General features: G+C 36.8%; 2 protein-coding genes across 2 annotated transcripts in view; one reads left to right on the top strand and one right to left on the bottom strand.

Annotated features, from left to right (window-relative positions):
- Nucleotides 1-1,416: 1,416 nt before the first annotated feature.
- LOC307010938 (uncharacterized protein) lies at nt 1,417-9,785 on the bottom strand. Its single transcript, XM_079636080.1, has 10 exons — nt 9,445-9,785; nt 8,338-8,473; nt 8,115-8,225; nt 7,829-7,961; nt 5,835-6,013; nt 4,330-4,403; nt 4,081-4,243; nt 3,901-3,983; nt 3,618-3,808; nt 1,417-2,882 (listed from the first exon to the last, which is right to left on the bottom strand). Exons 1-10 carry the CDS (start codon nt 9,551-9,553, stop codon nt 2,424-2,426), a joined length of 1,638 nt encoding a protein of 545 aa, XP_079492206.1. The 5' UTR covers nt 9,554-9,785; the 3' UTR covers nt 1,417-2,423.
- Nucleotides 9,786-10,607: 822 nt separating this feature from the next.
- The window catches only part of wdfy4 (WDFY family member 4), a 45,695-nt gene continuing 32,400 nt past the window's right edge, over nt 10,608-23,902 (top strand). Inside the window, exons 1-19 of the mRNA XM_079635892.1 lie at nt 10,608-10,804; nt 11,758-11,994; nt 13,204-13,315; nt 13,696-13,802; nt 14,406-14,558; nt 14,813-15,002; nt 15,585-15,774; nt 16,656-16,816; nt 17,662-18,123; nt 18,216-18,314; nt 18,515-18,705; nt 20,321-20,928; nt 21,159-21,249; nt 21,504-21,718; nt 21,818-21,900; nt 22,047-22,266; nt 22,757-22,833; nt 23,100-23,312; nt 23,393-23,571. Coding sequence (XP_079492018.1) covers nt 10,781-10,804; nt 11,758-11,994; nt 13,204-13,315; nt 13,696-13,802; nt 14,406-14,558; nt 14,813-15,002; nt 15,585-15,774; nt 16,656-16,816; nt 17,662-18,123; nt 18,216-18,314; nt 18,515-18,705; nt 20,321-20,928; nt 21,159-21,249; nt 21,504-21,718; nt 21,818-21,900; nt 22,047-22,266; nt 22,757-22,833; nt 23,100-23,312; nt 23,393-23,571 — 3,612 coding nt within the window. The 5' untranslated portion in view covers nt 10,608-10,780. The remainder of the gene's footprint in view (nt 10,805-11,757; nt 11,995-13,203; nt 13,316-13,695; nt 13,803-14,405; nt 14,559-14,812; nt 15,003-15,584; nt 15,775-16,655; nt 16,817-17,661; nt 18,124-18,215; nt 18,315-18,514; nt 18,706-20,320; nt 20,929-21,158; nt 21,250-21,503; nt 21,719-21,817; nt 21,901-22,046; nt 22,267-22,756; nt 22,834-23,099; nt 23,313-23,392; nt 23,572-23,902) is intronic.

Here is a 23,902-nt window from a genome sequence, read left to right as displayed (position 1 = left end):
GTCTACCAAGAGACTCACAGTTCCCTTAAAGGAACTGAGGGGAGGAGAATGATTTTGCCAAGTCAGAACTAAATGCAAATCGAATAAATCCACAACTTATAGAACAATGTCTTCACATTATCAAAAAGAGTGCTTCTCAGGAGAAAATTACTCAGTTATCCGTCTCTCTAACACAAACACTATGAGGTCAGTATTTTCACATTTGCCATCCAATGGACTCTAGAGTAGTCTGTGCTTAGCTGCATTCTAAAGGGGAAATTTCCATAAGCTGAGAAGTGTAAAATCACAAGAAAGTTGGTAGATCGGCAGACACATCTAAGGAAATGACGACTGCTAATGCAGAAGTGAAAACAGCAGTGCAGTGTTCTAGTGCCTCTTATCATGCCTTATATGCAAGATGTTGTCCAAACGCTTTTACATATTTTGTGCAACTCTTATTGGTACTAACTGAACAAATACAATAAATGAAAGTCCTTGACTTTATACTGGATTATTGTTGCTCTTCTGCAAAGTAATACGTATAATAACTCTATTACTTTATGGAGTCGAGTTAGCTTAGGGCAATGTAGACTGTGTGCTTGCCCTGAAATCATGTAATATTAAGTGTAAAGACTTATACATGAGGACAATTCTTTTTTTTAAATGAAAATATAAAATGGCACTTTCTAATTTAATTCAGACTCAAAGTAGAAATCTGCAATGATCATTAAAATACAAGCATAGCGTGGGACCGAATAAACTGGCACTTAGACTGAATTATAATTTAATCCAGTGATAGAGAGGGACTGAAGATGAGCACGTGATGCAGTGATTCACTGCAAAAGAGGTTTCGATTGATACGGAAACACGTTCCTTACACAGACACAAAGGGCATCTGAGAAAATACAATAAATGACCCGTCCTAAATCAAACCCTAGACTTAGATAAGATGTTGAATATGCTCTCCTGCATTAGCAGGACTCAGTTGAAACAAAATGCATGAATTCATTGCCATGTCACTTAGACCAATGATATAGGTCTGCAGATTCCCCCACTGAACGGTATTACTGCAGCAAAATCAATGGAAAATTAGCAGCGGACTACACAGGCCTCGCAGATGATTAATGATGGACATCCGTCTTAAAAGCAGAGCTGGGAACGCTTCATAATCCTAATGAAGTCAGAGCAGCCAGAATAGAAGTCTGGTCAAGAATTACTTTCAAATCAATAGATACATTTAGTGTTAAACCAGATTAAATTGATGTTTCAAAAAACATTTTTGTAAAAACAAATACTTTATACGAATATAATATGCCAATAAACAACTGCCCATCTGTTTTCAGTGTATTGTTTGATTGGTTTTCTCATTTATTTGGCCTCATTCATCTATTATGTTTAACTTAAAAATGAATGATAAAAATAAGAAACTAAAATGTATACATTTACACAAAGATGTTTATTTAAAATATTTCACATATATTACAAATAAATAAAAATGATCACAGTACAGATAATATAATGGGATTGGAAAACCAGCAGTGACCTCCATGTAATATAATGTCTTTTTTTTCTCTTACAAACTATGAGAATCGAAATAATTTTCTTTTGTTTTAAAGGGGTGGTATAATGCCCTTTTCACAGGATGTAAAATAAGTCTTTGATGTCCCTAGTGTGTGTTTGTAAAGTTTTAGCTCAAAATACCCCACAGATATTTGTATATAGCATGTTAAAGTTTTCACTTTTTGAGGGGGAGCAAAAACGCACCATTTTTGTGTCTGTTCCTTTAAATGCAAATGAGCTGCTGCTCCCGACACAGAGGGCAGAGCTTCAAGAGCTTGTGTCCTTTTACCTCACACAGACATGCAATGGAAATTTTTAAAAAAACTTTAAGCCTTTTATGTTCAAACCAGAGTCAGAAAGATGGAGAGACTCAAGAAGAAGTGACAACATTTCTGAATGGTTAGTTGGTTAATTTATGTTGCTTATGTGTAGTTATCTTCTAGTCATTGATTAGCATATTCTATCTAGAAAATGTATAAATCGTGTTCCCGGGGGCGGGGTTTATGTAAATTTTAGGGTTAGTGATGTCACTAGCCTGAGAGGAATGTGTATTCGCTGCCAGCCGTTTGTTGTAGTCCTTAAAAAAAGATTTCTTTAAAAGCTAATTTCTTCCTTTGCTTTGAATGTTGTAACTTTGCAGATGTTGTTAATGCTCAAACAGCAACAATACACACCAACGAAAGTTAGAAAAGTGAAATCCTATTCAACCACCCCTTTAAATTGTGTTCAATATTGTTAAACGGAATCGGTTCCCATCATACACTACGCGACAGGACAAAATCTGCAGACTGGCTCTGACTTTCGCCAACGAGCTTTGACTCCGCCATAATATAATCAAGCTTACAGACTAAACTGTGATGTTGCTTTACAATTTCAAAAAGTCTCTATATGCTAAAAGACTGACTGTGCTCCCGTCTTCTTTTCCCTTCAAGCAGAAAAGAGAAGACTGTTGCCAACCGTTGTCTTTTAGAAGGCCCCTTGTGGTCGTTCCGCCTAAAGTAGGTGGTGGTTCCCATAGAAACGGCATCAAGCTGCTCGAATAGCAACCATCCCACCCAGATCAGAGAGAGGATGTTGAGCAGAGCCAGCAGGACGACCCAAGCCTCTTTTCCCACCTCTGAGCCCCAGTCAGACAGATGCAAGCCTGCGAATTTCAGGTAGAGGTAGTAAACGGCACTGAGAATGAAGACGAGATGAGCCATTACCATGGACATGATGAAGAGGATGAAGATGCGGTGGTTGTCCCGTCCCACACACTGATTGAGGAAGAGGCAGTGGTGGTCGTAGTCTTGGATGCACACGTCACACAAACGGCAGTGTTTGCAATTGTCCACTTGAATTACCTGAAAGAGAATAGCTTGTGCAGTTTTGAAATTTGTATTTTTTTCTAAGTATTAACAAGCATATGATTTAACACCATTATATATATATATATATATATATATATATATATATATATATATATATATATATATAAATTTAGTACTTATAAAGTAAATAAATTGACTTTCTGATATGTTAGTCAGCAGTCAGATTGGGATCCAGCGCTAATTATTATAATTATTTGAAAGATTTCATTTGAATTGTATTATTATTATTAATGATAATAAAAAGTAAAATGTAATAATAATTAGTTTATTTAAATTGAAGGATTTGTTTAACCAACATGGTTGAGGATCCAACCCTCCCTACTTAAGATAATGTTAAGTATTAATATTAAACTTATGAATAAGTCAAATTAAATAATAATAAGTATTATTATTATTTATTACATTTTTTTTTTTTTTACTTAAAAGATTTGTTTAACCAACCAAAAATGGTTGATGATCCAAGCCTCCACAGAAAATAATAATTAATATTATTGTTAGTATTATTAATAATAATAGAATTTGATTCATAATAATAACAACAACAACATGTCAAATTGTATATATATATATATATAGTTCTTGAAGGATTTGTTTAACCATCCAAAAATGGTTGGTGATCCAAGCATCCAAAGAAAACCATTTTAATGCAGTAAATAAATCATCAAAGCATGTTGGTCAGCAAACAGTGCTGGTTAAAGAAGTGCTCACCTCACAGTAAATACAGAATCTGGCTGGGCTCTGGCTGGCTTCCATTAAGTCTCCTATGCTGGAAAACCGGGAATCAGTGTCAGCTTCTTTGAGTTGTCCTGGGTTCTGATTTAAAACTTTCCAAAAAAGTCCAGCAAGCACACAAAAATGGACAAGTGAAATGTGTAAGAGGGTATGAGCTGGCCAAAAACGTGAGCAGTTAAGGAAACATTTACATAAAACATTCTAAATGATTCAACTTGTAAAAGTGGTTGATGACGTAAGCTATATCGGCAAAGGATATTAGGTAATATTTTATAGAGAAAACAAGCTGTGGAATGAATTAGGCCCGCAGTCAGTGTTCCCAGGTAAACAGGGTTTGGTAACCTACAGTCCAAATCAAAGATTAAAAAGGTTATTATAATGCCATCAACATCACTTATATTATCAGTGATGAAGCAATTTCCAATAACAACTCTCTAACCTTTGAAAGCTGCTCAGTCTGTGATACTGAGAAAGAATGACTTTTGCCATACAGGGGAAAAGCACTGCAGAGACTATACCCCCATATTCACCAAGAGCCGCAGCTATAATGAGAACCGCCGCCCCGCTGAGAGACGGTAACAACAGCACCCAGAAGTACATCACTGGAGAACAGATCATTTCATGAATAAACATTACAGCCAATGAATATCATTACAATATAATAATCCCACAGGAAACAAAATGATACCATATGAGTCCTTAGGAATCAGATCTTTTGGTCGTTGACTGAAACGTGTCAAAATCCTGGAGAGCTGCTGATGTCTACACAAAAATGAGGGAGAAAAAAATGAAAGTATATCTCATTCTGTTAACAATATAAATTTTCATTACTGGTAAAATACAAATGATCACAACAAACCGAAAATAATATACAGCATATGCATATATATTCCCCATTTGAAGCTATATGTTAATTGCAATGAAGGTCAATTGAAATATTCTATGTGCTTTCCTGGTTTGACCATGCAATTTGTTTTTTAATTAAATTAATTTCCACAATTGTTTCTACTAGAGGTCGACCGATTCATCGGTTTTGCCGATTAATCGGCACCGATAGTTGACTGGTGGAACTATCGTTATCGGCAAAAATATATACCGATAGTTTTTCCTGGTTCATTGCGTCCATTGCTGGAGCGGCTGAGAAGCGCACGCTGTCATTCATTACACAGAGCTGAGAAGGGTCTGCTGGCATGATGCAGTACAAGAGCGGCCTCTAGAGGTGTAATAAAAACTATCGCTGGAGCCTCGTGTTGTTTATTTCGACACGTGATTATGCGTGCTGCACTGAGAGCACATGCTGCGTGGAGAGCGCTGACATCAGATGCGCGTTTAAAGCACCGACAGCTCAAATGTATGTATACAGTACATTTTGTCATATCATTATAAAGTGATTAATTTGTTGACTAAATTCTGCATTAGTAGAGAAAGAACAGCACAACAGTAGGCTATGTTTGTTTGCCTTCGAGGCTGAGAGGACGCTAACAGTACCTCAAGCGGTTAAAACACTGACAAACATAAACGTAAGTCCGACCCGAATGTTGAATGTCACAATTGTTACCTCTATTTGCATTAGTTCATATCCAGCTGGTCACTTTTATGCATTAAATATGCAGAGAAGTTGCATAGTTAAAGCTAGAGACGTAAGCAAACTGATATGTTCATACAGCCGACAGAAACATAAACGAATCAGAAAAGCATTCGATTTCGGTTATAATTTTTTTTCATCTTCACTTTAATACAAATTTTGTTACTTTTTTATTAATTAAGTTGGCTTGAAAAGAACAGTTGAATAGTTACATTTTGAATGTAACTGGTTTTATTTGTTATTTAGAGTATTACTTTTTGTTTCAGTTTGAATGAATGTCTTTTATTGACTTAAATATTTATTCACATTTATATATTTATTTCATTTAGCATGTTTTCATTGTTCAATACATTTTTTTTTTTTTATAATAAAGTTCAGCACTGTTTTACTTGGAGTGTTATGTTTGTTTTTATCCAGTATCAATTTTAAAAACTATCGGTTCATTAATCGGTTATCGGCAAGTATGGCCCAACCTAGCTATCGTTATCGGTAAAATCCACTATCGGTCGACCTCTAGTTTCTACAACGCTTGGAAAGATAAATAAATAAATAAATAAATAAATAATCTGAATTGGAGCCTTTAAATTTTTCATTAATTCTCAACAGACCTAAAAGTATTCCCTTGATTACAGAGGTCTAGAGGTGTGAGGCCAGTGTGGTTTTTCATGTGTAAAATGTGGAGTCCGGCACTCTTCAACAGTAGCCAGCACACCTCAATCATGCCTTTCTCTGCAGCCACGTGAAGCGCTGACGCCCCCTGGTGGTCAACTGCCTCTGGCGTGCACCTCTGGTTAAAGATATAAACAGATGACACAAAAAGAAAAGACCTTGAAGCACTATATAAACAATACATTGATTAAATACATACATGAAACAATAAACTGATTTCAGAACTTTTAACTTGGACGTGTTTACTGTCGCGAAGGCGGGGTAAGCTGTCATTCACACGAGATCACAGCAATTCCCGAAACCTCAAAGGAATAAAATCGGGTAAGCAGAAGCACAGATTGCAGGTGAAACATTTAACTGTGATGCACTTGTTACGCGAGCTAAACCCACAAGGAACTGAGCGGAGGACACAGCGTAGGTTTGTGAGATGCACCTACTACTCTATGGGTTAAAACTATATCTGGCACGTTTAAGCATATGACAAGAAAACCGTTTTCCAAATTCTTAGGCTTGTGTGTAGACCTACAAATAACCCATTGATTGCCCAAAACAGTGGTCCCCATGAGGCTGCGTCCTGAAAACAGGACAATGGCAGCCATTAAGTGCACTCATTTTTAAGAAGCAAAGAACACTGAAAAGAATTTCCTAAAAAGTAAACTTCCACAGGTTAACACTGTATCTATCCAATCAACATTTATCTTCAATAAGTACCGCCCTTTCCATTTCATAATTTGCTGTAGTTTTCTTTTGTGCTGTTGTGTTTTATGATTTGCTATTATGTTTTCTAAATTACATTTGCACTTCAGGGCCACCGTACGTTTCACTTGGATAATAGAAATACGTCACAATAGTGCGGAAGTGCCCGTCCCCTTTTTCAGCGGCACTGGTTTCAGAAGTATTTTTTTTTCCATTCATTTTTCCCATAAGGATTTTAAAATAGTTGTTAGAAGAGTTAAGCCATTAAGAAAGCCAATCAGTTACGAGGTGAATCACAACACTACAAAATTAGATTTGAAGCAAAACAATTTTTTTTAAATTGACAAAGGTACAAGACTGTGTACCTAACGGTTTTAGTAAGGGAGAGAACTACAATCCCATGAAGCATTGTGAACAGCATAATCGAATTAAAAACAATGGAGAAATATAAAACTACTCATTTACAAAAGTTTATTATTTATATGTATAAAAACAATATATACGTTTTTTGCAAAAATATGCATATATGTATACAAACATTTCAGTATTTTGAGAGTGTAGGGTAAGGAGATGAGCTTAATTACATCATTCGCAGAGCTTGTGGGTGGAGCTAAAGAGCTATTTGGGAGCATGTTGCTTTTTTCGACTCTCTGATTGGTGCAATTTTCTGTACAGCATCATGGGTAATATAGTTTTCACCAGGAATTCTGCTGTTAAACAAGATTATTTTAAAAAGAAAATGAAATAATGCAAGCTGATGGCTGGATTGACAAGTTCAAAGCTCACATTAGGTCTGTCTTTAAATGTTTATAAGTTATCGGTTGTAAATATTAATTTCCTTATGGAATAAATAAAATGAATGGAGTTTTTACTTCCGAAAAACTGTTGCACTCTATAGAGAAGAAAAGACTATTGCAATGTCCATTTCATGATGACTTTAAAGCATATATAAGTTTAAGATGGTGCTGCAGCTAAGCCTATTATTGAAAGTCTCTTTAATCAGTCTGTTCTAGTTTACAATTAAGGCACATTTAAACCTTTGGACCAACTAACCCTAACAAAGTAACCTTGAAAAAAAGAAAGACAATTCTAATACAATGAAGTTCCATTGTGATAGGAGCCATTTGTATCAGTTTTCAGCCATTCTGCTCTTGACTATCAGTATTTTGCTGGCCATTACGCCTAGCTGCACCCAATAAGAGAACTACAAGCAGTGCTGTAAAGTAAAAGTGCTTACATTCGCTCTAAGGAGATACCGGACTACATCAGTATTGCCCGTGGAAGCTGCCAAATGCAGCGGCGTGACCTGATAGTTATCTGCATCCGAGAATCGGAACATTCCAGTCTCCCACAGGTACTGCGTGGCAATACTGAGAACGAAAAGGATAGAGAAACTGAGAAAAACATAGAGGAACAATATAATGAAGTATGTGGCATACACCAAAACTATAATTCTTTTTAACAATCCTGATTGTTTTTGTGTTCGTTTGTCTGCCACGAATGTAACAGGCCCAGTTACTTACACGCTTCCACCACCGACTGCATGATGAAGAGACGATTTCCCCTGCTCATCTACTATCTGCAAGTCTGCACCGTGCTGCATCATTTTGTGCATGATATAAATATTGCCATTTCTGTTAGAATAACACAGTAAAATAAGCCCTTATTATCTTTCAGGAGAAGCAGAGTTTATGATGGATGATTTAATTAAAATCACAAACACAAGATGGATGAGGTCTCTCGTACCTGCAAGCGAAGTGAAAAGGAGTTTGTCCTGCATCACAAGAGATGTTTGGATCAGCACCACTGTTCAGCAGAAGCTCAGCCACTGGCCGGTTTCCATGGAGAGCAGCAAAGTGGAGGGCTGTGAAACCTCCCCAGCCTGAGGAAATGAGAAAACTTTATTTTTTTTGTGACTATCCCAAACCATTGAGTTGACAATTAAAATATAAGCATGCAGTGGACAAGTTGTGTATACAGTACATAAAATAATCTCTCATGGATGTCTATGTATCTGTATTGCTCATCAATTATAAAAGTTTAGAGTCAAGTCATTTTACTTGAATAGTGCTTTTCACAATACACACTGTTTAAAGCAGCTTTACTAAGTTTCATGATGTTAATGCCTAGCAGGGTAACACTTTACAATAAGGTTCCATTAGTTAACATGAACTAACAACAAAAAATACTTGATTTCAACATTCACTAATTCAATATTAAAACCAAAGTTCTGTTAATATTATTTAGCCCTAATGGACCAGAGCTTTATATCTTATAGGCTATACTTATAGTATCTATACAGTAGTACTAAACTCACAATTTTTAAAGATGGAAATCATATTATTTTATTTATTATACATATATATATATATATATATATATATATATATATATATATATATATATATATATATATATATATATATATATAATAATATGATTTCCATCTTTATATATCCATCAATATTCCATATTCCATCAATATATATATATATTGTTCAAATGTTGAACAATGGCTGTTTTGTGATATGGCTATAACGTTACAAATAAATGTGAATTACCATAGAACTACAAAAGGTAACGTTACATCTTACAAAAGAGTAACTTAACAGGTATCGGACGGAAACAGTAAGAAGCTGGCTATTGAAACGGCAAATGCATTGAAAGTTATCGCACGATTAGGTATTTTCAATCAATAGTGGCCATTAATAGATAATAAACCGAATGATAGGTGGCAGAGAGAAAAAAACGCCTAACGTTACATGAAGCTCTATTGACCAGTAGATCGGTGCAATCTCTGCCATCATCTGTCACTGTGGATCCATTTCAGCACGTTTAAAACAAAAGACTCACCTTTTTGTTTTAAGACGCCCCGATCCTGCTGTAATAAATGGGAAACTCGATTGATCTCACCCCGTTGAGTCGATTCAAATATACAACTTCCTGAAGAAGCCTGCAACATTCTGCCACCATTTATTTACGCCCTCTGTAGACTGAAGAAATGATCGGCCAACTGCGAGAAACTCATTATAAAAGGATATTTTAATTGTTCTGTTAGTTTGCTGCAGCGGAAATATCTACGTCCATCACAAAATTCGCCCGTTAGATTATAATTCATATGATAAAATAGCGAATCTGATAATATGCAAATATGCTGTGCTACTGATTTAAGGGAAACCCCGCCCTCTGGAGGTGAAGGAGAACATTTCTAACGTTTCCTCTAGTGGGCACTCGCGGTTGTTTAGATTTTTACTATGTTTTGTGTCTAAAACTAAACCAACCTAGTACTCAAACTTAAATAAAATAAGGATTAACGTGCTGAATTTATTTGACTAATGCCCTGGGACACACAAGGCCTGTAATATGAATGTAATTTGATACTTGGGACTGATCATGCCCAAACGCGTAGAGTCAGTCGGTGTTTAAAATCTGCTCAGGTCATTGGAAACAGTAGCGTGTTTCGACCTTTTTACAGTTTATGGTTTCGACGGCTCAAAATAATAGAAAAAACACACGTTTGCTATTTGACTTCCCCACTCCATCAGTTTGTTAAATGTTACAGTTGTCTAAACATGAGATAAATATACCAGATAAAGCTGTACGATTTTAATTGTTCTTATATTATAAATAGGCTATATATATTTTTTATTTTTGAACAATATGTAAGAAAGTTCCATTGTTGACAAGTCCGTGTAATATTTGTGAGCTATACTGTTAATCACCACACGATGTCACTATTGCTCAACATCTACCGCATCTTAAAGCGCTAGTAGTGATACAAAATTGGAATAACTTTGAACACCAGAGGGCAGATACTATTTACGTGCCCTCAAATTCACTTTTGATTGGTCGATTTTAAATCTTCCTTTTGGAATAAAATAAGGAAAATCAGCCCGATTGCTTCACAATAGTCTCCTTCAAATGATCCTATTTTGAGACTTATAAAATGTTGAAAACACAGATGCGCAAGAGAGTGTTTCTTCTGCTTTTTTCACTAGGAAGTGAGGCACATGACCAGGCGCAGCTGATGTCAGAGTTTCACATTGTGCAAAGTCCGTGGATTAGACAGAGGCATGTTTCAGCTTGCCACTCACTGAGTGTTGTGATATGGGAACCCAGAGGAAAGCCTTCTGTCCAGCCATAACTCTACGTACAAAGTAGAAACAACTCGCCTTTTCAAAGACTTGCGATGCCACCTACCAAACAACAACAGGTATGTGTCGGGTTACAGTCTGACTGAACTGGAGTTTCGCCTGGGGTTCATATTAGTTTGAGAGGTTAATTCACATATCTCACAGAGACTATGTTGACAGCTGTGGTTGTTATGTAGTTGTCTCACTGATATTCAAACAACTTCGCTTGGCGGCTCAAATTGCTGGAACATAGCAAGTTAAAGTTAAACAAAACTTGGTTAAGTACTTCTTCTTAGCCTAATTTGTTTGTCCGCAAACTAATTTATTTTATCAGATATATTGTATTTATCAGGCTTAAACATTTTAGCAAGAGACAAGCAAGCTAGGCTACAGATACATATTCTTTTTTTTTTATGTGCTGTATTTAGCCACAGAGTGAATAAACTGGTGGGAATGTGCAGTGCAAACATGTCATTCCTCCTGGAATGTGAATTTTCTTCCCTGTAGCAAAACAAGCTCTCGACTTGACATCACAAGATCACATTAACGTGCAAACATCTGATTGTAAGTTGCAGGAAAGCCCTCCAACTTAATGCAGTTGCCTTTAAATTAATATTGTCATATGCCTCAGCTTCAATGCTTATACTGTACTGTTTTTTTTAGTGAAATCTTGTTAGATTTTTTTTTATGACTCTAGAGACTTGAGTTCCTTTTTATATTTTAGGCATCAATAATTGCATCAATAAAAACATAAAATTCATTTTTATGTTTGATTTATAATGTAGTCTCAGATGTTTCACCTACAACTCCCTAGAGCTGTAAAATTAAAATAACAACATCAGATAATTTGTATTTGAAAGAATGTGATGGATAAAAATCAGATAAGCAGTTATTTGTGCAATAACTTCCTTGTTAGTAATTTCATTGAGAAAGCAGATCCAGTTAATGTTTTAAGAGAATAGCAAATCTGGTATCAGTGTGTGAATGTTTTATTGTAACCTTTCATTCATCACCTTTTTTCTTTTTCTTATAGGAGCCGGGTGGAGAAATGGACAAAATCAGTAAGGAGAACGGGGAACTTAGTGCGTCAGGGGAGAGTTCAGAGAGCACAGAACTGAAAACTACCCAAATCAACAGTGAGACAAATGGGGACCTGAAAGCAGATGAGGATCTACTGATGTTTCTGAGAGATCAGCTAACTCAGTTGGGCCAACAGTCACCAGAACAAACAGACCAAGAGCTCAGCCGGCTACTGCTTCCGTTCATCCAGGTACAGAACATCAGTGAGAGGAAGGAAGGAAAACTGATTTTTATAAACTGGCAATCAAAAGTTTGGGACATGCCTATTAAAATTATTCACAAAAATAATTGAAATGGCTTTAATATGTATAGTTGTATGAGAGAGAGAGACACAGAGAGACGTGTACTATTCCTGTGATGGTAAAGTCATTACTCTAGTCATTCATTCATTCATTCATAGTCTTTAGTGTTGCATAATCCTTCAGAATTAGCTGAATAAGCATAATAGAATATGCCTTCTTCTAATATGCTTATTAGAATGGCTTCAGCTTATTCTTATCGAAAACAGTTGTGCTGCTTAATATTAAGCATATACAGTTGTGCTGCTGTGTTAATATTATAAACACTTTTGATAATTTTATTTCGCCCATGGTTAATAAAAGTATGAATATATATTGTTAATAAAAGTATGAATATATATTATTAATAATAATAATAATAAATAATATATATATATATATATATATATATATATATATATATATATATACTGTATAAAGTTACTAAATGACTTCATTACTAAATGACTTCATATATATATAATTCATCATAAAAACAATCCAAGTCAAGTGTGGTGTGTTGAAACATTTGACTGATAATGTATATTGGTCATCTAAATATTAAATCCAAAGATTTTATAAGAACCTAAATATTATGGAAAAAATTCACGTACCTTTGACAGAAGCACTTTGTTTTATGCATTTTGCATTTCCCGTTTAAATTCCATCAATGATCTGTCACTAGCACTAGCAGACAATTGATCTGTTATGTGGCGGCATTGACAAACACTCATGACCTACTGAGATGTAATCACACTCACAGGCTGTGGTGGTGCATGTGTGGAGGTTTACACACGTGTGACTCACCACTCATGCATTCTTACTGGGATTTAACCAACCAGAGAGTAAGGAGTAAAGCACCACATCCGGTTGAAAAGTCACACAGAAGTAGGGATTGAAGTTGGGAATGTTAGGTGAAATATTCACTCAGCTTAGGGAAATGAAACTGAAAATGTGAAGATGTTTTTGTTTGTGCCTTGATAAGTGCTGATTATGCTATCGATTTACTATTAACATGATTACCTTTGTGAGAAACTGGTCATGAACATCTCAAACCTATTTATAATTGTGTTCGTGTTTAAATATTAGCATAAACAATCTTTCCACTATCTCTTCATAAGGTCTCAGAGAGCGGCAGCGTCCTTGATGATCTGGATCTCCAGGGCCTGGCGCTGCAGGTTGGAGAAGCTCTTGTCAGTCATATACAGCAGAGAGTGGCAGAAAAGCCTGCAGGTACCTAAAAATAACATTTAATTCAACGCAGTATGTTAATTAAGTGGCAACAGTGGCATTAGTGAAGTCACTAAAGGGCAAATACAAAGCAAACACAGATTCTGTCTGTGTTTAATGGGAAGTAGCCCACTTCTTTATTTCACAAACATGCAACAAAATGAATGTTGACCATTTTGGCTATTGTTCGTGTGCATTTATTTTCGGTTCTTCTTTCTTATATTTAGTTACTTCATTCAAATTACTAAATGACTTCATTCAAAATTTATTTTTCTGTGTGTAAAGAACCTAAAACCTCACTCATCTGTTGTATGCTAATATATAGTAAGATCAAATGGCTTTAATTGTGCTTTCTGTTGCTTTTATGGCTTTGTTTAAAATAGAGGAAGCCCGGTATGAATTGGAGCAGTTGTTTCAGAGGTCAGAGGTCAAAAGCAACCACGGATGGCTTCTGCTCAAATCAATATCTCTTTTGTCTAACAGAGACACTGTAAGTTGTACTATGAAAACGGATATATTTGTTTATGCAATCAGTTTCATAAATTATTTTTACTAGTGTTTTACCAATACCTAGCTACACATTTTAAAGATATAGTTAAAGTGCAATTCTGCTGCATTTGATGTATTTTAGGTAACACTTTACAATAAGGTTTCATTACTTAACTACTTTAGTTAATATGAACTGAGAATAAACAATACTTCTTGAGTATTTATTCATATTAGTTATTGGTAATATCAGCATTTACTAATACGTCATTACAATCAAAAGTTGTATTTGTTAACATTAGTTAATGCACTGTGATTTAACGAACAAACAATAAACGCCTATTTTTATCAACTAACATTAACAAAGATTAATAAACGCATGTATTGTTAACAAATGAGACCTTATTGTAAAGTGGTATCAAAAAATATATAAATCACGAGTTTTGATTGCTGAGACAAAGATTTGTTCAATTCAGCATGTCATCTTTTTCTTTTTTTCCCCTAAGTCAGTGTTCAGATGCCTAGATCTGTCATTGAAAGCGTTCTTCTGTTTGACTCGACCCTGTCTAGTCACGTTTTGACAGGAAGCTGTTGTGTTCTTTGACAGGAGGTTGGTGTTATGATCAAGACAGGTCTACCTGCTGCATTAGTCAAGTGTCTGTACCTGTTTGTAGCTTTGCCACCCAGAAAAGAGAGCTTTAACCCTCAGAAGAATGACGAAGTGGAAGTCAAATGCTCTTTTCAGGACACTCTTATTCAGGTTTTTACATTTTGATATGCTTTATTTCATGTTTTAAAGCAATTACCCTACAGATGCTCATTTTGTGTATCAAAATGGGACTATGTTTCTCCGTTAGCACATCCAGTTTCAGAAAGCTCTTTCTTTGTTTAGTATTATTATTGTTTGATGATCATCTTACTGTGAATGACCATGTAGAAAGTTTTCATGCATATCTGATGCATTTGTGTCAAACTAATAGAAATATAACTCTTCAAACCTTCACCTCTGCTCAGGTGATGTTGCAGCTCTGCAGGCATGTGTGTTTTGTGGAGGTTCTGCTGGAGACCCAGGAGCTTTCTAGTGTGATGATCTCCCTCACCCTGCTGTGGGATCAGTGCAGCCCCTCATGGAGACAGCAGGCGTCCCGTGTGCTCCGAGCAGTGTCTGCTGCACAAGCTCGCAACACTGTTCCTGCACTGCAAGGTCAACAACCACACACACGAGCCCCAGCCCATTCTTCGGCCAACTGAAGGCATCTTATTAGATTGTATTTTTCATAAAAAAATATTCAAATTTAGTTTATTGAACAAGTGCATTGGTGTAATATTCTACTTTAATATCTAGGTAATATCTATGTTTATCAACAAAACTATTGTATGTTGGCTAAATATGGAAATAGACTATAAGCACAGCATCAGATGACTATGATATTGATTTACTGATTTACCGTCACATGATGCTAAATTGAATTACTTAGTTGTCCCAGACTTATGATTACATAACATTTGTTGTTTATCTGGAGATCTTCGGTACAGAAGGTAGCAGTTAGAAAATCTTGGGCACTATACCAAAGCTTCCAGTTGACCCCCTTTTTAGCGGTCCTGGGTCTAAGATATTATATTGAACATAATCCAAGTTAGATCTTATCTCCTTTCTTGGAGCCAGTGACAATAAGGACGCATTTACAGACTGACTTGGGGAAACTTAGTTCCTGGGTTGTTAGTATATACCTCAGGTACTTATTTAATTTGATTACACTTATTAATAGTGTTTTGTTTCCTTTAGCTAGTAACTGCATGAAGATCTGCATCCAGAACATGCATAAGATCAGCGAGGACGTCCCTGGTCATGTTCTAGCTGAGGTGGCTGTGAGTGTTTTCAGCTTTGTGAAGGACTGTTATCCAGTCAGCCCTGCTCTTTTTGAGGAGTTTGAGAACAACGACGGCTATGGCATCTTTCAGGCCATCTTGTTACGGTAAATTACTGAGTTTTGTTGGGAAAAATCATCAATATTATTGGAGATTGGCACTAAATAGTGCACATATGAAAGGCACAACTGAAGACTAAATGTCTCTGAAGCTTTGAAAAATTAGGTAGAACACCACCTCGAGAAAATGCATTTGCTTGATACATTCTTAGGTACTTTCCATTCCTTTCTGTAGCTCTCTTTCTCATTCTCAGCTCCTTCCTCCTGCGAGTTTCTTTTTGAATGCCGCAGAATTCAATAATTAAAGAGCTCGTAATGAGATCAGCAGTAAATTGAACTCAATCATATTACTGAACATGCCAGCTCTCTCTAACTCACTGTGTGTCTGCGCTTCCTCACAGCAAGGGTCACTACAGGACAAGACCGCCCTCAATGAACAATAGGTCTCATTCACCAAACATGCTTACACACGTATTTGTACGTAAAACCTGTGTGCGAACATCTACATTTAACCCCACAGAAATGTTTGTGTTACTTTTCTGTGCCCATACTGTAAGCATGCTTAGTAAATGAGACCACTGTTACCTAGTTGTCTATTACTTACACTACCGTTGGGGTCTTTAAGATTACCAAAAAAAATGTTGTAGCTGTATAAATGTCTTTACTGTAATTTCTGATCAATATAATGCTTTTTTGCTGAATGAAAATATTAATTTCTTACAAAAAAAATCATACTGACACACACCTGTAGTGTACCTTTGACCAAAGTGAGTTTAGTGAGTTGTAAAGAAAAAAATAATACAAAATACCATTCATACTGTATTTTAATAGAATTTAAATATTTTTTCTTTGAGCTGTTGCAAGCATGTACATACAAGTATAAACATGAAATATTGAACTAGAGAATGATTTATATTTACCCTTTGCAGCTGTGAGAAGGAAGTAACAGATGAGCACCTTCTAGCCGTTCAAGACCTTCTAGGCCTCATCGCATCATTTACGCTTTTTGGCAAGGCTGAGCTGAAGGTGGCCATATGTGTGAACAACCCCCAACCACCAGGCTTCAGGTTTGACCCCACCCTGACTAACGGTAAGCCGCCATGACAGACAGTGAGTGCCACTCTGCATCTCTGCTGCGCCACCTCATAGTAACGCCACAGAAAAGGCAATTATGTCCAAGATGATGAAGTGTAGCTCTCCTCACTAACCTGGTTAAGCCACCCTGCATCCATTCTCTTCATCCATACAGCAATTCCCCATTCATCACCACCAGAGCACCTCACTCCTGAGAGAGAGAAAAACAGCACCTTTTTTAAACTTTATTTCATTTGGCTTTGATGTGATTTTAATTATGGGTGAAACTCAATCTTATTACCCTCTGCAGCTATATTTATTTGCCATATACATCAGTGCACCTTTGTCCAAAGAGCCAATCAGTCTTTTCTCATATGTTGACGCATTTGAATGTTGATATAGTTCTAAATGTGGTTTAATCTCTTTAATGCGTGCCATATAACACAGTTTCAGCCAGCATACGTGTGAATAACTCAATACTGATGCAGTTTCTCATTTGCATGAGCTCTTAGTTGTTCATAATGTCATCAATAATGTTGCTCTCTCACAATGTCCTTTTAGGAATAGCGTTACAAATTGTGTATGTAATGTGTAGTCTACATAAAGTCAATTAATACAAGGTTGTTCTTCTCAAACATGATGCAAAGTACTTTTTGTCCAGTCAAGTAATTGCATCTCAAATCAGTTGTGTATTTTATGGCTACTTATTTTTTTTTTCTCCCTTATTTCTTATTTTCTTAAAACATTTTTGAATAAAAACAAAAAACTTTCTAGGCAAAAAATGGACTGTCAATTTTTTATCAAACACTCGACCCTTTTCCTTCTCGTTTTTTAAGCGCCTCACTGTCTTTATATTTTCAGGTTCTTCAGTAAAGAACCTCACAGCTTTCAAAATCATCCAGTCCTCCTTCTTGCGCTCAGACAACACAGTGATCTGCAGCCAAATCCTGCGCACCATCCAGATGATCTGGTCCTGGGAAAAGGCTAACTTCTTCCTGCTGGAGTGGACTCTTCAGACTCTGGCTCAGCTGGCTGAGTGTGTGTGGCATAAATCTCCAACTGTTCACCTCATTTTCTTCGAACTGTTTGAGACGGTCATCTTCCAGCTCTCCTACATCCCACACGAGACCCTCAAGAAGGTCCAAGCTGTGCTGAAGCAGGGATGTTCGGAGGCCTTCAACGTCGCAGCTCTGGACTGCTTCTACAGACTCATCATGCACAGCGGATTGCTGTCCGAAGTCCTGAGTGATGGAGGACTGATGGAGCAACTGTTGTTTGAGCTTAAAAGAAGGGCGAAGATAATCAGAAAGGCAGGTGTTGCTGGTGAGTCCTTCGGGGTTTACTCTATACTATGAATTCTGAAAACAAGACGGTTTGCTCTGATCCTGATCTGAGGTTTTATTTATCGACTGCAGGTGAGGATGAAGAGAAGGCTGACAACTATGAGAGGAAGTTGACTGCGAATATTTTGAATGTGGTTGCAGCCCTGGCCTTGCAGTCAGTCAGGAACACTGGTTGGTTGAAGTCATTTTCTTTATGATGAAATGATTGCAATAAAATAAACATTAAATATTGTTAAGATGTACAAAAATAACGATCCTTTATGGAGGAAACAATCTCTGTATTTGAGCACAAGTAATATTCGAAGTAAGGAGCATCCAAAGGACAGTACATCTGAAGTCATGGCGTCTGATCAGTCTCTTGGCTTTAATAGTGTTCATCAGGGACTTGGGGATGATTCCCTATGTGAAGATCTTTCTGGATGTTGAGCCGTTCCGCAGTCCTGCTCTGTGCATCCTGGAGCAGCTTTCGGAGGTGAATCCAGAGGAATACATGAGCACCGCCATCGGAGCCATCTGCTCCTCCACTGAGAGTGAGCTCCGACTCAAACAGGATCTTTTACAGGTATTTACTCAATTGCTGCTTTTTATTTTTGGCTCTCCTACTTCCTCAGTCACATATACATACTGTAAAGACCATTATGCATTTACATGGATATTTCGGTCTTCCTGGTTTGGGCTGTTTTTCTTTTTTTTCTTTATTATTTATTATGCATGTACAAATATTGAAATACAAGTCACAATTTTTTATTTCAAAACATGATGGGATTATAATAGAGAGGGCACCTCGTACCACCTACTAAAACTAAACTGTGAGTTCAGGTAGCCTGTAACTGTCTGTAAATGTAGCTTCCATTCTTAATTCTAACAAATTCTAACATGTTTAAAGCATAATGAGCCGGTGAATTTATTATATCAGCTTTTGGGAGCCTGATTCCATTATAGCCAAATTCAGATTGATTTGCTAATATACAGTTAGCTGTTAACTCAAGCTTCATTCGATTAAGCCTGCAGCCTTGTGGTGCGACACACACAAAATTATGAGCAATATCAGATCAGAGAATGTGAGAGAAATCCAATTATGTATAACTATGTTATTCTGTTACTGTACATGTCCATTTTTTAGATTCAAGCTCAGGAATACTAACCTGCAGACCATTAAAGTGTAACTGGGTTAAGGCTGCTGACAATTGGATTCACCCCGACCACTCTGTGAAATGTGTCAAAGCCATTCTGATTACTTCTATTGGTGCTAATTAGGTTTGGGCTTCATTTTATGACACATTAGCTCTTTGATGTATTAGCATGGTGGATTGAATAAGGGCTAATCCATTTTGTGCTAGGCTCTTTGAAACATGAGACCTCTCCCGTTTCACTTTTTGTAGTGATGCATTATTTTCGAACAGATATTTTGAACAATTCTAGGCAGGCGTAGTAAAACCTTGAGACTAATTCCGATTCTATTGATGATTAATAATAACATTTGATAAAGATTAACATCTGTACTATGCGGAGTCCTAAAGGGACACTGTGGTGGAAAAAACATCTATTTCAAATCTTTGGCGTTCTTTTGCAAAACGTTTGTGTTGCCAGAGAAACTTTGTGTTCGCTTGCACAAACTCGAGCGAATAATGCGAGCGAAACGCAAAATATTTGAGAGAACGCAAAAACATTGTTCCTTTAGGGAGCTCCGTAGAACTACTCTACCATTGAAACTTGAAAAGTTTGGTGTCGATAAAAAAAATGAATTCAGCATGACATTAAGGAAATTTATAATGTTACAAAATATTTCTGTATCAAATAAATGCTGTTCTTTTGAACTTTCTATTAATCAAAGATTCCTGAAAAAAATGTATCACGGTTTCCTCAAGAATATTAAGCAGCACAACAACTGTTTTCAACATTGATAATAATAAGAAATCTAACTTGAGAATATTAAAATGATTGCCGAAGGATCATGTGACACTGCAAACTGCAGTAATGACTGCTGCTTTGCGATAATAAAATAAATAGCAAAATTTCACAATATTACTGTTTCTGTGTTTATGATCAAATAAATTCAGCATTGGTGAGCAACATAAGAGACCTTTTTTATAAAACATTTAATAAAAATCATACTGACTCCAAACATCTGAATGTAGTTTATTTGTAATAATCCCTTGCATCTTGCCTTTGCACAGTCTATTATGAAAGTTCTGGAGAACCCAACCAGTTGGAACGCCTTCCGCACTGCTGGAGGCTTTAACGGCCTGCTCTCCGTTGTGGTGGACATGGAAGGATCCCTACTGGAAGCCCCAACGGGAGTGTGGGCCTCACTGAGCCGCCAGAGCCTTGTTGAGCTGCTTCTCCTCACCCTGCACACCATCGCTCTTGCGGTGCACGTGCACCCAGTCAACGGACACTTTTTTCACACAACCGGAGTCTGCGAGAGGCTGGGTGAAGCTTTGCTACAGCTGGGTTGTTTTCAGAGAGGGGTCCCTGTGGAAACAAACAAAAACAGCTCAGATGTCAGGAGTTTCCAGGAGTTTGTGGAAGCAGTGGAGAGGCCAGAGCCCCAGTTGCCACCACCTTTAGGAGACTGTCTTAAGCTGCTGGGATTCCTGGAGCAGTTTGCTACTGGTGTGAGCTTGGCTGCAGATCCATGCACTGGCTTGCAGGAGGATAATCATGCTAGTGAGAGTCAGATCACAGTCTCAGGTCAGAGGATAAGGGAGCCATCCAATGAGGAGGAGTTGTTGAATCGCACTGATGCCGCAAGTTTGTCTTTAGTATCAACAGATTCTGGAAGGTAGGTACTCTCAATCAACTTTTATCTATATTTAGATATTATATTATTAATACAAGATAGCTGTTTTAAATAATGAAAAAAAAAAAAACAACATAAAATGGCTGTACAGCTTTACAGTAATTTGCTATAGATTTGCTGTTGTCCAGAAAAGTCAGTATATCAATACTGGGACAATTTAATCTTTGCTTTGTCTCTGTCTATGCTCGATAAACATGTCATTGTTTATTCAGGGTTAACTCGGACCTCACCATTCTTCATCCTGGAGCTGTTAAACTGACCATGACTCTCCTGCCTAGTATTTACTGTCCCAGTGACCCTTGTGTAAGTAAAACCACAATCACAGACATACCTCGGAAATAAATTGTATTTGGTGTAATGACTTTTTTTCTTCTAAATTGTATTGAATTGTTTATATTGCACTACTGTTGAATGCCTGAGCCTCAACCAAATGCATTTCAATGTACAAATTGTTTTTGACATTTGAATATATGACCAATAAATTAACTTGAAACTTGAGATTAAACGAACAAACAAATAGCAAAGTTTACAATAATGGCCTACATTTTGTCCTATAGTTGTCTGAAGAGCTGCAGCTGGCTGTGGCTCATCATGTGCAGACTCTGGTGAAGTCAGAGAGAAACAGGCAGATCATGTGTGAGTTTGGTCTGGTGTCCACACTGCTGACTCACTGCAAACGTATCCTCATCGACAATTCCCATTCACTACAGCTGCCCATAGTTCGGATACTTGAGAAACTCGCCTCTCAGTCCATGGATCACAAGTGCCTGAGGTCAGCATATGTTTGCAGTGAAAAATGTTAAATATGCAATAGGATAAAAATAAGTTTACATATTTTGTATGCCGTTACAATAGTGTACTTTTATCTCAGGCAGTTCCTGTGTCTTGGGGATCCTCTGATGTGTAGTGGAGAAAACCTGCTCTCTGTATCCTGTGAAGAGGCCAAAAGCACAAGTACAGTTCCTCCTAGTCCTTACAGACTTCCTTTTTGGATAACTTCCTGTTTCATGAAGAAATAAATAACCGTTGACCAAATTGTTACATCTATAGTTTGAAGAGACTGTATTGATCCTTATAATTTTCTGTGATCTATTGCACAGACCAGACAAAAGACTCTGAAGAGGATAACAGGAAATCCTCGAAAAAAGCAATGAAAAGAAGTTTCAGTCTACTGAAGACCTCTGCAGACAGTGGGATGGCAGTTCCTCTTCATAGAATCATAAGTCTTGTCTCCATCACATCACCACGGTCCTTTCAGCCGCACAAAATCTCCATTTCCCCTTCTTTTGTAGAGTTTGACATGACAGACAGTGGCTATGGGTAAGTGTTTTGCAGATTGCTTTATAGACACACCAGTAGAGAGATTTGTGTCCTTTAAGGCAGCGATTGTCATTTCCAAAGGGAGAAAGAGAATGAGTTAAAATGATTTAAATGAATAACTATTAATAATAATAATATATGAAGTAATATATTAATAATATAAAAACTGAACAAACCCCCCAACACACATTGTATTTTTACAATAAATAAACAAACAATTCCTTTGAATATTGTGTTGGACAATATGGAGCCTTCTAATCAAGATGGTTAAAAACCACTGCTTTAGGCGCTTTATCTAAAAATGTATTCATTAGTGATGAATTAAACTAAAAAAAGAAAAGTTGAAAGGCACAAGTTTTGCACCAGACGTTGAATTTACCATATCATTGCCAAACGCAAGATGTCACTGGAAGTAAAACTGCTGATATATTAATCTAGTATTATTTATCCTGCTAAATGACAAAAAAAAAAACATATTTTGTCTCCACAGGTGTTTGTTCCTGCCATCCCTTGCCACGGTGAAAGGTGTCAGTGCAGACTTTATCTCCACTGGAGGCTTGGGCTCTGGTAAGAAATACTATAGAATTACATTGTTGCATAAAAATAACCAGAGATTCAAATAAATACCCCATCTAAAATCACATGAGACATATAAGTACAACTAAAATTCTTTTGGTATGAAAATCTAATATACTAATAAACTAATAAAAGGTTGGTTCCAAATGGATTTATCTGCTTTAGAAAGATCCCATCTACCAGACACTTTTATAATATACATGAAAGCGCGATGCATGTCCGGTTCTTCTTTTATATCCTTTTGTTTATCTCCACAGACTGCAGAGGCTTCCCTCCTTCAGCCGGCTTGTCTTTCTCCTGCTGGTTTATGATCTGTAAGTTCAGCTCGGCTTTTGAATCCCACCCTGTGCGCCTGCTCACGGTAGTGCGCCACATGTCCCGTGCTGAGCAGCAGTTCAGCTGCCTGTCTGTCCGGATCTCTGAAGGCTACTTGGTGATCTCCACTGAGGAGGAACCATATCAGTTCTTAGGTGAAATCTCACTTGATATTACTTTTAATTTGCAAAAAAAAATTGTCTAGCTTATTTACAGCACTTATTTTACTCTACAGACATGATGGAGCCAGAGGTGCAGACTCCCAGCACGCTGCCGGCCTCAGTGCGGTTTAATTGTTCCAAACAGCTGATACCTGGCCAGTGGCACCAACTTTGTGTGGTTATGGCCAAAGAAATCAAGAAGAGATGTTTAGTCACTGTTTATCTGAATGCAACAGCAATCGGAACAGCAAAGGTTGGTGCAGGGAGTTTATTTATCTTAAAAGTATAGTTCACCTCAAAATAATTTACTTACTATCCTTTTGTTTCAAACATACTAGCTATACTGTATATGACTGACTTTCTTCTGACGAACACAAATAGTGTATTTTTCGAAAATGCAATGTATGTTTGACTTAAATTACATTTTGCATGAATTTTTGATGTTTTGTTATATGAAAGAGATATATATACACATATATATACATATATAGTTGAATGTGTTCGTTGTGACACATTACCATTCAGAAGTTTTGGGTCGGTTAGATTAAAAAAAAATACAAATAAAATTCAATACGTTTTTGAAA

This window comes from Phoxinus phoxinus, assembly GCF_949152265.1.
Source record: "Phoxinus phoxinus genome assembly, chromosome: 14".
Taxonomy (NCBI): domain Eukaryota; kingdom Metazoa; phylum Chordata; class Actinopteri; order Cypriniformes; family Leuciscidae; genus Phoxinus; species Phoxinus phoxinus.
The sequence above is the reverse complement of the archived record's forward strand: the minus strand, read 5'-3'. Positions and strand labels throughout refer to the sequence as shown.

What these genes read in the sequence shown, in the direction of transcription:
- LOC307010938 (XM_079636080.1), bottom strand. Translation starts at nt 9,553, where the DNA reads ATGTTGCAGGCTTCTTCAGGAAGTTGTATATTTGAATCGACTCAACGG. An exon ending in GATTCCTAAGGACTCATATG is followed by an intron (nt 4,244 to 4,329) that starts GTATCATTTTGT and finishes TCTGTTCTCCAG; the next exon opens with TGATGTACTTCTGGGTGCTG. An exon ending in TCTCTATAAAATATTACCTA is followed by an intron (nt 3,809 to 3,900) that starts ATATCCTTTGCC and finishes TTAACTGCTCAC; the next exon opens with GTTTTTGGCCAGCTCATACC.